General features: G+C 43.3%; 1 protein-coding gene across 2 annotated transcripts in view; it reads left to right on the top strand.

The window, feature by feature from the left end:
- Positions 1–11185: 11185 nt before the first annotated feature.
- ABCA4 (ATP binding cassette subfamily A member 4) overlaps positions 11186–12603 on the top strand; it is a 139570-nt gene continuing 138152 nt past the window's right edge. The window contains exon 1 of one of the 2 annotated variants that reach the window (XM_010385128.2): positions 11186–11348. In XM_010385128.2, coding sequence (XP_010383430.2) covers positions 11283–11348 — 66 coding nt within the window. In that variant the 5' untranslated portion in view covers positions 11186–11282. The remainder of the gene's footprint in view (positions 11349–12603) is intronic. The other variant, XM_030936738.1, reaches the window with a different exon arrangement.

Below are 12603 nucleotides of genomic sequence, written 5' to 3'. Positions count from 1 at the left end.
AGAGAAAGATGAAGACGTATCACTGATTAAGAAAAAAGGCCCTTCATGTATTTACTTGAGGTGCTCCTGGTTTAATGCAGACATTTTCTGTCATCATTTTAATAGCAGCATCCAGACTTTTCTTTTTTCTTTCTTTTTTTTTTTTTTGAGACGGAATCTTGCTCTGTCACCCAGGCTGGAGTGCAGTGGCCGGATCTCAGCTCACTGCAAGCTCCGCCTCCCGGGTTCCCGCCATTTTCCTGCCTCAGCCTCCCGAGTAGCTGGGACTACAGGCGCCCGCCACCTCTCCCGGCTAGTTTTTTGTATTTTTTAGTAGAGACGGGGTTTCACCGTCTTAGCCAAGCATCCAGACTTTTAAACCTCTGTAAGGTCACATAGCTAAGCGACAAATATGAGATCACAACCCAGTTTTGTCTGGTTCCAAAGACCATGGTATTCCACAATACCACAATACTCACACGCGAATCTTTATCAATGAAGTGGTATCAAGGATCAGCACTTTAAAAATAATCTACTTTCATAACAGAATAAAGAGGATCAAAGTTTTTGCTTCACCTTCACGGACAGAAGCCACTTGGAGACCGTTCATGGGGGCTCCTGGGATGATTGCTGGGGGTCCACTTGGGCCCTGTTACTTCCATGGCTATCCTTGTGATTGCTAAAATGACCCTGCAGCATCCTACTGGGGTGGAGCCGGAAACTAGTCCATGGCAGGGATGAAGGCTGACACATGAGGCAGAGCTAAGGATATGGACTTCTTCTCCATTCCCCTTCCCAGCTCCGACATGTGTGAAGAGAGGAGGAGACAGAGGGCTAGGGATGGTGTGAGCTGGGGAGGCGGGAGGCGATGTGCAGCTGTTTGAAGAGAGAAGTCTCTCACTCAAGAGAGGTTTCTCTCCCTTTGACACATTTAGTTGAAGGAATCTGACAACAAACCACAGCTTTTTTTGTCAGGCTGAGTAGGCAAGAGCCATGTGAAATATTTTCCCACGCTGCTTCCACCTCCTCACAAAATGCTGCCTAAGTAGTTTCCATTTTCCTTGTTTTCCCCACGCTCCAGGTCAAATGGTAACTGAAAACCAACGTCATTTTCAGTCATTGTTTGGTTTTGTCGTTTAGTGGATAAATTGGAAAAGTGCTTCTCTTGATCATTTGTTGGTCACAAGATTGTACCAGGAGGCAAGCTCTGTACCTGTTGTTGAAAGTTATTCAGGCACATGCAAGTTCCAGGTCTGTGGAGATTTCACTTCTAAACCTCCTGATCACAAATTCCTGCAGGCAGGGGCCAAGGCTTCCTTCAAAGGAAGGCAGTGTGAGGAAGCACACACTTCCATGCAGACACTCAAGTTACTATCATTTAACTTATTCATAGTAAATGCATCACTACAAAGGCGTGTGCTAGCCGGGCGCGGTGGCTCAAGCCTGTAATCCCAGCACTTTGGGAGGCTGAGACGGGCGGATCACGAGGTCAGGAGATCGAGACCATCCTGGCTAACACGGTGAAACCCCGTCTCTACTAAAAATACAAAAAACTAGCTGGGCGAGGTGGCGGGCGCCTGTAGTCCCAGCTACTCGGGAGGCTGAGGCAGGAGAATGGCGTAAACCCGGGAGGTGGAGCTTGCAGTGAGCTGAGATCCGGCCACCGCACTCCAGCCCGGGTGACAGAGCAAGACTCCGTCTCAAAAAAAAAAAAAAAAAAAAAAAGGCGTGTGCTGAGTTAATCTGGGTCCCTAATTCCAAAAAATTATTATTGGCACTAGAACATCTCTTTCCCTCTGTTTTTTAAGTTTGTCACTGGATTGGGTTGCTTGCTTCTGACCATAGCCTTTTGGAATGTCCAACTCTTGATACACAACCACAGCTGAGCTCGGGATGCCTTGAGATTCAGAGTGACAGATCTGGCCCTGAGAATGAAGCTTCTCAGGTGTTATCACACTCTATACTCGGCCGGCAATTCACTGCAGCTCGTGTGATAACAGCCCAGACTCATGGTCTGTTTTGCAACACTCCTTGGCATTCCCCTAAAACTCTGTTATCTGGCAAGTACTTTGCACTTAATGCCCAGAAAATGTAAAATCTCTGGACTCCTGTGGGTTTTCTGGGTGTCAAATCAGCAAAACTCTAAACAGCTTTGAAAGTGAGTGTGTAAGATGTGCCTGGAATAACAATGTGCCTCTCACTTTTGATAACAACTTGATTTAGCTTTATTCTGCTAAAGCAGAGCCCATCGTGCAGGGGTATACTCCACCCCACCCCCGTGCCTCCCTGGACTCCATGAAGACTTCCTAAAGGTGCCTGGCCAGGCAGTTTATATGAATACATTTCCCGATCTTTAGTTTCCATATGTGCAGTCACCCCAAATTCATCTGCCTTTGACAGAGCTGGGGGTGTCAGAAGAAGTCCCAAAGCAGCTGAAGATTGAGAAGAAAGTTGGTCCACTGCAGGAAGCAAACTCGACCTTGCTTTTCCTGGGGCCAGGAGACCTCTGAATGGATTCAGCTGTCCTGGGCCAGAAGAAACGGTACCTGGGAAAACAATTTCCAGAAAGCATTGTTCTTGGTGCTAATTATCGGGTTAAACCCTCAAGCTGAACTGAATAACAATACTCTTTACCTGTCATTTGCCAATGAATTAAATGAATATAATGGTGAGTGTATGTGTCTGAGTGAGAAGGAAGGGGCAGTTGTCTATGAATAATTTGTCCCCCTAAGATCTCTACACACTGTCTATAAGTTATTCTTCTATTGTAGATGACTGACTAAACTGCATTTTGCTTTAAAAATGATCAAAGGAGAGCAAAGGTAAGATGAGGCAATGAATCTGCACATAAGATTTCTCATTATCTCACTTAATCCCCTTACTGACCTCCTATGCACATTTAAGTTAGAAGTCATGAGGATGAGCGCCATCAACTCTCAGCCTCCACTCCCTCATTGAATCGTACTTACTTCCTGGCCTCCTTTCCTGCAGTGTCTGTGGAATGTAAGGTGCCCCTTCCCCTGCCCAGGGCTAAGCCCACCTCCTCCACTTCCTTGGAGACCCCATCAATCATCCCCCAGTAACTTTAGCATCTCTCTTTCAACCAGCTGTCTCCCACACATTAACATGGTTCAATCTTTCCTGTCTTCAGGGAGAAGACCTCCTGGAACCAGTGTTCTTGTTCCCTCCAGCTGCTGTGGCCATCACTCTTCTCTTCACAGTCTGGCCACTGGAAAGAGTAGCTCCCATCTCCAGGGTCTTGTTCTTCAATCTTCTGCTGTCTGGTTTCTGCCTCCCATTAAAACTGTTCTCTCAGAGGTCAGTTGTCAAATCCAATGGGCAGCTTTCAGTCTTTATCCTTCAAGGCCTTTCTTGAGCCATTTAGTACTGTAGACTGATCCTTCCTCCTGAAACATCTTCTTTCTGTGGCTCCCAGGGCACCCCTCTTTCCAGACTTTTCTCCATCATCTGAAGCTCATCCTGCTCAGCCTCCCTCACTGGACTCTCTTCCTTCACCTGCTTAAAAATAAATAAATAAATAAATAACAGACTATGATTGAAGTATACATACAGAGAAGTGAACAAATCATAAGTTCACAGGTTGATCATTTTCACAAACAGAACACTCCACGTAACTAGCACTCAGATCAAAAGATGATGTGTTTCCAGCACATTTAGCAATGCCCTTGTGCCTGTTCCAGCCCCCAGGCCCCCCGAAGAGTAACTACCATCTTGACTTCAAGCATTAGAGATGAGTTTTACCTGTGCTTGAACTTTGTAAATGTAGGCTATGAATGCTCTGTCAGGCTTCTTTTGCTCAGCATTATGTATGGGAGAATTATACTTTTGTAGATGTAGTTTATTCATGCTCACTGCGGTGAGAGATTTGCCTGAGAGAATATACCATAATTCATTTATCCATTCTTCTGTGACAGATATTTCCAAGTTTTGCTATTAGAAGGGATGTTGTGATGAACACTTGTGAACTTGCCTTTTAAACAGTCAGTTCCCTAGATTTCCATCTTAGACCTTTCTGCCTACATAGCCCCTGGAATATTTGGAATATTTGGAGGAACTCTGGAATATTTGGAGGAGCTGATGGACAAAGATTGTTTAGACGTAAAAGCAGTAAGTCTCTTCTCATTCCCAAGAAAAACTCATGAAAATGTTTAAGTGAGTATTGTTTTTGTAAATAGTACTATTTTCATAAGCTAAACTTCAATATCTACATGTTAATCCAATAGTGACAACAACCTGAAATCCAAAATTATTACAGGCAAAGTAAAATTAGTACCAGCTGGAGTGCAAGATTTTTATAGGGGAAATTCAATTAGTAAAATAAAATTGATTTCTCAGCTGATGAGCCCAGTGATTCCACAATATCACTAAGTCCTTTAGTTCTATTAGTTTGGTCATTAATATCTGCTCCACAATAATTAGTGATGAGGGGACCTCTTTTATTGTGTAAATTTTCCTAGCAATGAAAGGTAGAAAATTGGGCATGCCATTCTTGCTACAGTGACCAGCCAAATCAAAGCAATATGCAGTAGAGCCACACAGCTTACTAATAAGACCATGTCAAGTAAGAGAGCAGTCAAGATTGATTAATAAGTAAAATTGAGCTGTAGGCATTTTAGGTAAAAGAGGTAAAAATAAAGTTCTGGAATTACATTTGCATCAAGTTTGTAAAGTTTTTTTAATTATTCAATAATTCAGAAATTATTTTCATTTTGGTATAATTATCAGAAAAAAGTATGAATTTAAATTTACTGATATAGTTAGTAAGCTACAGTAATAGATATTAATTGTATTCTGTCTTGAGGAGGCAGTGGGAAATGCCTTACCCCAAATCTTATGATTTTAAGTTTTTTCTCCTCTAAAGATATTTTAAAATATGGGACTTTTGGAGACTTTTTTTCTGGAAAAACTCCTCTTCTCTGTGCCAAATGGTTTTGAAATAGCCATCACTTCTCTCTGATGGTAAACTATGTAATATTGCTTCTATTTTTGAAAACAAAGGAAAAATATTTTTACAGTTTCACTTTGAGGCACTTTAGAAAGAATTCTGGTAATGCTGAGTGAACAATAAATAAATTTTAAACAAAAGGCCGATTCAAAATTGGAAACAAATATTTCACTTGATTCATTGGCCATAAAAGGATTTGCAGAATCAGTTGATACCATTTTAATGTTTTTATAACCTATGAAAGCACTTCTGTTCCAGCTAGTAATGTGCAATGGTTGATGTATTTTGAACTTACCACACATCTTCCTACTTGGCTTGACACTGCTTAGCAAGTTTTGAAAACTTGTGAGCCTTGTTTTGGCCGGGCGCGGTGGCTCAAGCCTGTAATCCCAGCACTTTGGGAGGCCGAGGTGGGCGGATCACGAGTTCAGGAAATCGAGACCATCCTGCCTAACACGATGAAACCCCATCTCTACTAAAAATACAAAAAATAAGCCGGGCGTGGTGGCAGGCACCTGTAGTCCCAGCTACTCGGGAGGCTGAGGCAGGACAATGGCGTGAACCCGGGAGGCTGCAGTGAGCTGAGATCGCGCCACTGCACTCCAGCCTGTGGGACAGAGCAAGACTCCATCTCAAAAAAAAAAAGAAAAAGAAAAAGAAAACTTGTGAGCCTTTTTTTAATAGATGCAGGAATTGCTAATATTGGGTATTTTGGATTTCTTTTACTTTCTTAGAAGATACTCACCACAGTAATCTCTTCTCCTTTAAATTTTGCAGCAACTCCATTGGATTATGTTAGTATTTATAATATAGTATTATTGCAATCATGGACCTACCCAGGAATTTTATTCAGATACTATGGAAGCCAAATTTGAACTAATTTAGGCAAAAGGAGGTTTTATTGAAAGGATTGGAGTATCTTACTGCTAACCTGCCTGAAGAGGAGGGGAGCAGCTGTGTCCCAAGGACAGCTGGAACCAGGCACTCAGTTACAACTGGGACCCATGCTCTCTGCCTCGGCCTCTCTGTGCATTCCCTTCGCTCTCTGTTACTGCAGATCAGATTTCTCCTGGTGGTGGGGAACACAGCCTCAGGGCCTCTGCTAGCCTATGTGGCACTTTTATGCAAAATAGAAAAAGTGCTCCTCTGGGTGGATGCAGCCTCCTGGTTGTATAGTTTGGTGAGCAGAAGATGCCTTTGTGAAAGGAAAAAGGTATCTCCTTTGCTAGGATGCAGCCCTATACCTGGGTCCCAGGCTTGTTTAGCAAAACAAGTGAGATCCAGTCCCCAGTCTTTGCTTAGGCCCCTGCATACACAAACTGAACCTAGTCACCCAGCATGGCCTCTAATTTCTCATCACTTCTGTACTTCTATAATGATTAACCCACGCTTCTCACAGATCCATGCCCCAAATTTCTGTGAATAGGCCCTGATTGGCCCAGCAAAGATCATGTGACTACACATGACCAATCCCTTTGGCATTAACAAGCCTACTGTAGACTCTTCCCTTGGCATTGGAGTCACTCCTAGAAAAAAGCAAATCTTGTGAGCCAGGCGGCCAACCTGCTGGCAGCTTCCACTCAGCCTTGGAGTTTTTTCTATGTGTAACTTTCATAAACTGAGGCTGATTTATTTATTGCACTATCATCTCACGAAATATTATTGCATAAGCTGAGGAAACATATTATTCATGATGATTGGAGTTTCAAGTTTTAATTGCACAATGATTTAGTTTTGAGATTGGTAGGAATAAATTCAAATTCAAAAACTTAGATATTTTTCATCTTACATTATGATGTCCCAAAACTGCCTTTATGCTTGTGACATAGATTCAGAATGTCTTCTCATTCCACCTAAAATCACTGTTTCAAATAAATATGTGTCTAATGATATATTTTGGGACATTCTATTTTCTTCAGCTTGTTGCAAGTGAATTAATGGAGATCTTTTGGTACTGGTTTCACTATCAAATTTATTTCCACTCCAAAATTACAGTAATTTCAAAGTAATTTTGTCTATATAATTTTTCCATAGCTTTTTTTCCAAACAGAAACTTTTAAAAGTTATAAATTACTTCTCTCCACTACTGAATTTGTGTTTGCAGAATAACTGATATAAGTAGCAGAATGCCTCTTCCTAGTTCAACCCTCAGGAATAGAAGTGAGAAGATCTTTAAAACTTCGCCATTTTCCTTGACTTCTTTATACTTCTGAATGTAAATGTGAATTGATATGGTCTATCGCTTAACATCACAACTCTCAATCCATGTGCAGGGTCCTAGCTCAAAACTACTGCCAGGACCACATCAATTTCATAGCTACCTTGATCAATTTGTGTTAATGGTGGTAACTATGAGAATGAAATGTGCAGTTATCAGTGTCATTCTTGACTCACTAGGTATATTCTCAGAAACATATGAGAAAACTGAACACAGCTTTTAGTTTGACATAATTTTTAAACAACTGGAGTTACCTTGGGAGAAAAATCCTACCAAATATCTATAATATTGAAAGAGTAAAAAAGAGTTAAATGTCCTTAACCTCATTAAACATTAGGGACATGCAAATCAAAACTACAGTGAAATACCATCTCACACCCATTAGGATGGCGATGATAAGAAGAAAAACAGAGCACAGCAAGTGTTGGCCAGAATGTGGAGAAGTTGGAACCATTGTGCACTGCTGATGAGAATGTACAATGGTGCAGCTGTTAAGGGAAATAGTATGGTAGGTCTTCAAAAAATAAAGTTATACCATTTGATTCAGCAATTTCGCTCCTAGGTTTATACCCCAAAGAATTGAAAGCAGAGACTCAGATACCTATACACCTATGTTCATAGCAGCATTACTCACAATAGCCGAAAGGTGGAAACAACCCGAATGACCCTGGATGGACGAATGGATAAACAAAATGTGGTCTATACTGACAATAGGGTATTAATTGGCCTTAAAAAGGAAAGAAATTGTGGCCGAGCACGGTAGCTCACACCAGTAATCCCAGCACTTTGGGAGGCCAAGGCAGGCAGATCACCTGAAGTCGGGAGTTTGAGATCAGCCTGGCCAACATGGAGAAACCTCATATCTACTAAAAATACAAAAAAAATTATCTGGGCTTGGTGGCACGTGCCTGTAATCCCAGCTACTTGGGAGGCTGAGGCAGGAGAGTCGCTTGAACCCAGGAAGCGGAAATTGTGGTGAGCTGAGACTGTGCCATCGCACTCCAGCCTGGGCAATAAGAGCGAAACTGCATCTCAAAAAAAAAGAAAGAAAGAAAAGAAATTCTGAAACTCTGACACATCTGCTATGGTCTAAATTATGTATTCCTCTAAAATTCATAAACTGAAATCCTAACTCCAAAGGTGATGCTATTAGGAGGTGAGGCTTTGGGGAGGTGATTAGGTCATGAGGGCACAACTCTGTGAATGGGATTAGTGCCCTTATAAAAAGAAGCCCAAGAGAGACCCCTTTTCCCTTCCACTGGATGAGGTCACCCCAAGAAGGTACCATCTACATGTCAGGAAACAGGCCCTCACCAGACATCAAATCTCTTGGCACCTTGATCTTGGACTTCCCAGCCTCCAAAGCCATGAGGAATAAGTTTCTGTTGTTTATAAACCACCCAGTTTATGGCATTTTGTTATAGCAGCTCAAACAGATTAAGATGGCTTGCGACAACATAGATGAACTTTAAAGATTATGTTTTTCTATGATTCCACTTACATGAGGTACTTAGAGTAGTGAAATTCATTGAGACAGAAAATAGAATGGTTGGCAGGGGCTAGGGGAGGGAACACTGGGGAGTTAGTGTTTAATGGGTAGAGAGTTTCAGTTTTGCAAAATGAAAAAGTTCTGAAGATGGATGGTGCTGATGGCTACATAACAATATGAATATATTAACACTACTCAATTGTAAAATAAGGTTCAAATGATACATTTTATTTCATGTATGTGTCAGTCTCAACAAACAGATTTGTTCAGGTAAGAACATTGATTAGATGGGAATAATACTATTAGAGCATCATCAATTGAATATCAACAAAGTGCTCATAGTTTAACTTTCTCCTTTCTAGCTCAATGAAGAATGAACCATTTTAAAACTATGACAGAACGTTATTTATATAGCTGATGTCTTTGGGAATTGGAAGGAGACATATTCCTTCACCAGCTGTAGCTCCCCTTCAGCAACCTCATATACTCTCCAAGTTTCTCTTTCCTGGGTCACCTGTTTAATCACTCCCAGGACTTAATCTTCCACCTATATGTTGACCACTCACAAATCTGTGTCTCCATCTCACAAGCTTATTCTTGACTCCAGACCCAAGTATTCAACTGCCTGCTGAATATGTATAGTCAGATGTCATAGGAATTTCAGCTTCAGCGTATCAAATGCAAACCCCTGTTCTCCCCCACTGCGTCCTACTCCCGACGGGCTTTTCTCTGGCATTCCCTCCTCAGTTATGAGCACCACCATCTCACTAGCCAGCCAGTCAAGCCCCAAACTCCATCTAGCTAACTTCTGCCTCTTCCTCACCACCTTCTTCCAGTAACTCATCCAGCACTGCTGTGTCTCCTTCCTTCCTATCTCTCCAGTCCCTCCCCTTCTCTCCATCATGGCTGTCACTGCATGGTTCAGGCTCTCTGCCTCCCCCAAAACCACTCCCGCATTGCTGCCAAGGTGAACTGACTACCCTTGGCAGCCACTGGATTAAAATCTTTCATCACCTTCTGCATGATAAAACCCATACCCTTTAGCATGTAACAAGGTCTTAATGATTCTGCCAGACTTTGCTTGGGGGTGGCCTGCACTTGTGGGCCACTCCAGTCACTTCACAGGCGCTCAGTAAATCTCAGTTGAATCAGTCATGATCATCATCAATTTTTCAGTCTGGTTCCTGTCTCCTTTTCCAGCATCCTCCATTCATAGCCTTCACTCCAGCCATGCTTCACTTGTGGTTTTCCTGGGCAAGATAAGCTATTCCTCCCTGTCTTTGCAGAGTGTAAATGACTCACTTGTTCAAGGACCCACCGTTGTCATGTGGGACCCTGAGCAAAGTACTTAATCTCACTAAGCTTCACATTCCTCATCTGTAAAACGGCAAATATGGACCTCACAAAACTGTAGTGAGGCTAAAATGAAATAACATATGCAAAAGCAGTTTATAAATCATAAACTTACTCTAAAATGTTATTTTGTAATTCTGCAAGCTTGTCTTAAATGCCATCACCTCCAAGGAGCCTTTTTGCCTTCCTAAGCGGAAACCATCTCTCTCCTCTTGGAAGCCCCACCATGCATAGCCTGTGGGCCCTCATCACACTCCTTGAGTTATTTGAGTTCAAGTCCTGTGTTTACAACCAGACCACAAACTCCATGAAGTCAGCATCCATTCCTGTCTGTGGTTCTCTCTCCACCCCTATCCAGGTCTCAAGGGTCTAGAGTCTTTCAAAGAGAACACATTCTGAGATTTGAGGAGGCAGAGACAAAAAGTTCCATAGCAAGGTGCCAGGGACGCTTCCGTTTGGGGTGTCCCTTCGGATCACAGATCCCTCACCTGGTGATGAGTCAACCCAGCACCACCCCACTGCAGGGCTGGAATGACAGTAACGGGCCCACCTGCTGCCTCTCCTCATGCTGGCACCCCAGTCAGACATTGCAAGTCGATCACAGCTCTGTCCTGCTGAGCCTGGAGTGTTCCAGTGCCTTTTCCATCAGAGCCCCAGGCAACCACTACTAGTTGATCAATTTTAGCACAAGAGATAAACATCATTACCCTCCAGTAAGCTCAGAGACAACCCAACTAGCTATCCTGAAGTCTTTACAGAGCAAGATAAAAGACTAAAAGAGGGAGGAATCATTTCAGATCTGCCAAGTGAGTTGATTGGACTTAAAGGGCCAGTCAAACCCTGGCTGCTGGCTCATGGCAGGTTCTTGCTGAGGACAAATGCCCAGCCTATATTTATGCAAAGAGATTTTGTTCCAAACTTAAGGTCAAAGATATCTAAAGACATCCCCCTCAGGAACCCCTCTCATGGAGGAGAGTGCCTGAGGGTCTTGGTTCCCCACTGCATCCCCCACCTCAGTTTCCCTGGTGCCCTGCCACTTGTGTCTTTAGCGTTCTCTTTCTCTCACTAAAAAGGAGCCAACGCAGTGTCCAGGCTCCTCTCCCCAACAAAGGGCTTATGCGTAATTAAAAAGGATTATGCTTTGAAGGGGAAAAGTAGCCTTTAATCACCAGAAGGACACAGTGGCCGGAGCTGGAGGCGCTCTTAGTGGCATTTATGTCCTTTGCTGTCTGCGGGACCTCAACTCTGACCAATCTGGTCTTCGTGTGGTCATTAGCATGGGCTTCGTGAGACAGATACAGCTTTTGCTCTGGAAGAACTGGACCCTGCGGAAAAGGCAAAAGGTAACAGTTACTGTCCGTGGTTTAAAAATGAGGTGTGGAGCAAATAAACAGGTTGGAAGTGTGGAGTGGGGTGGTGGGGCAGGGCAGGGGTTTGTGAGCAGTCAGTGGTCTTGTTGCCGATTAGCACTGAAGCAGTGTTTAGCTGGATGGCCGCTCTGTGGGCCCCTCTGACGGTGCCCTTCCCAGGAAGATGTGTTCTCTGTCCTCAGCCATATGAAAATCTTTTGCCCACTCTGCCTGTCAATCTATTGCCTGCCCACCCCTCCCCCACCCCCGGTTTTACACCTGCCCGTCCACTCTACCTCCCTCTAGGGCATCCACACTGAGCAGTGGGAAGAACCTTAAGCCCTGAAGAGCAAGCCAAAGGCAAACAAGAACCCCCTCAAATAGCTTCCCAGCTTAGTGAGGCCTTATTTCATTGATTCTCTGAGGCACATTGTTTTTTCACATGTTAACATTTTGAAATCGGGATGCAGCTCACGATCAAGTCACAGTTTAACTGGACACATTTTTTTTTTCTTTCTTAGTAGTGCAGAAAAATAACAGTGCATCTTACAATTGACTGTGTCCTAGATTCTGTGAGACGCAATACATTATTAACCATCACGCGCATTTCCTGAACTCTTTCAATGAGCAGACACCAGGCTGGGTTAGACTGGAGCCCTAAAAGCACAACACAGATTCCACCGTGCACTGGCTTCTGTGCTGGCTGGGAAAACCCAAAGTATGTTTTGAGACCAAGAGCAACATAAAGTAGCACAGGTGGAATATTCCATGAGAAGTGCGGGCAAAGGTGCCAGAGATCAGAGAAGACCAAGACTGTACATGTAAATGACAACTGGCTTTGTGCATGTTTTCTGGGAAGGGGTAAGGCGTGACTATAGAACTATAAGGAAAGAATGCACTTTGCTACAGCCTTGCAGAGTCCTGCAAATGCCAATGACTAAAGGAGCTGAAATAGGAAGGAGGAGATAAGGGGTGGGGGCTGGGTAGGGGTGAGATTAGGACCATGGGAGCTGCAAGCCACTGGAGAGCTCAGGAGGAAAGGGAGGGAGACCTGCTTTAGATGAGAAGAGAACAGTATTTGTTCCAAATCTCGGTTCAGAATAAGTTCATGTAGGTGATGGGGCCAACTGGAACAGGTGAAGGCCTATGAATGAGTGTTTCAGTGAGGGTCTCCTTAGAGTTTAATATGAAAAGGTGTTAGCTAAGGATAGAGCTGGTACCTGAGAGAGTAAAAGAAAACTCTAAGGTA

The sequence above is a fragment of the Rhinopithecus roxellana genome, chromosome 8 (assembly GCF_007565055.1).
Source record: "Rhinopithecus roxellana isolate Shanxi Qingling chromosome 8, ASM756505v1, whole genome shotgun sequence".
NCBI classification, from domain to species: Eukaryota; Metazoa; Chordata; class Mammalia; order Primates; family Cercopithecidae; genus Rhinopithecus; species Rhinopithecus roxellana.
Note: the sequence above shows the minus strand (reverse complement) of the source record. Positions and strands in the feature narration are given on the sequence as shown.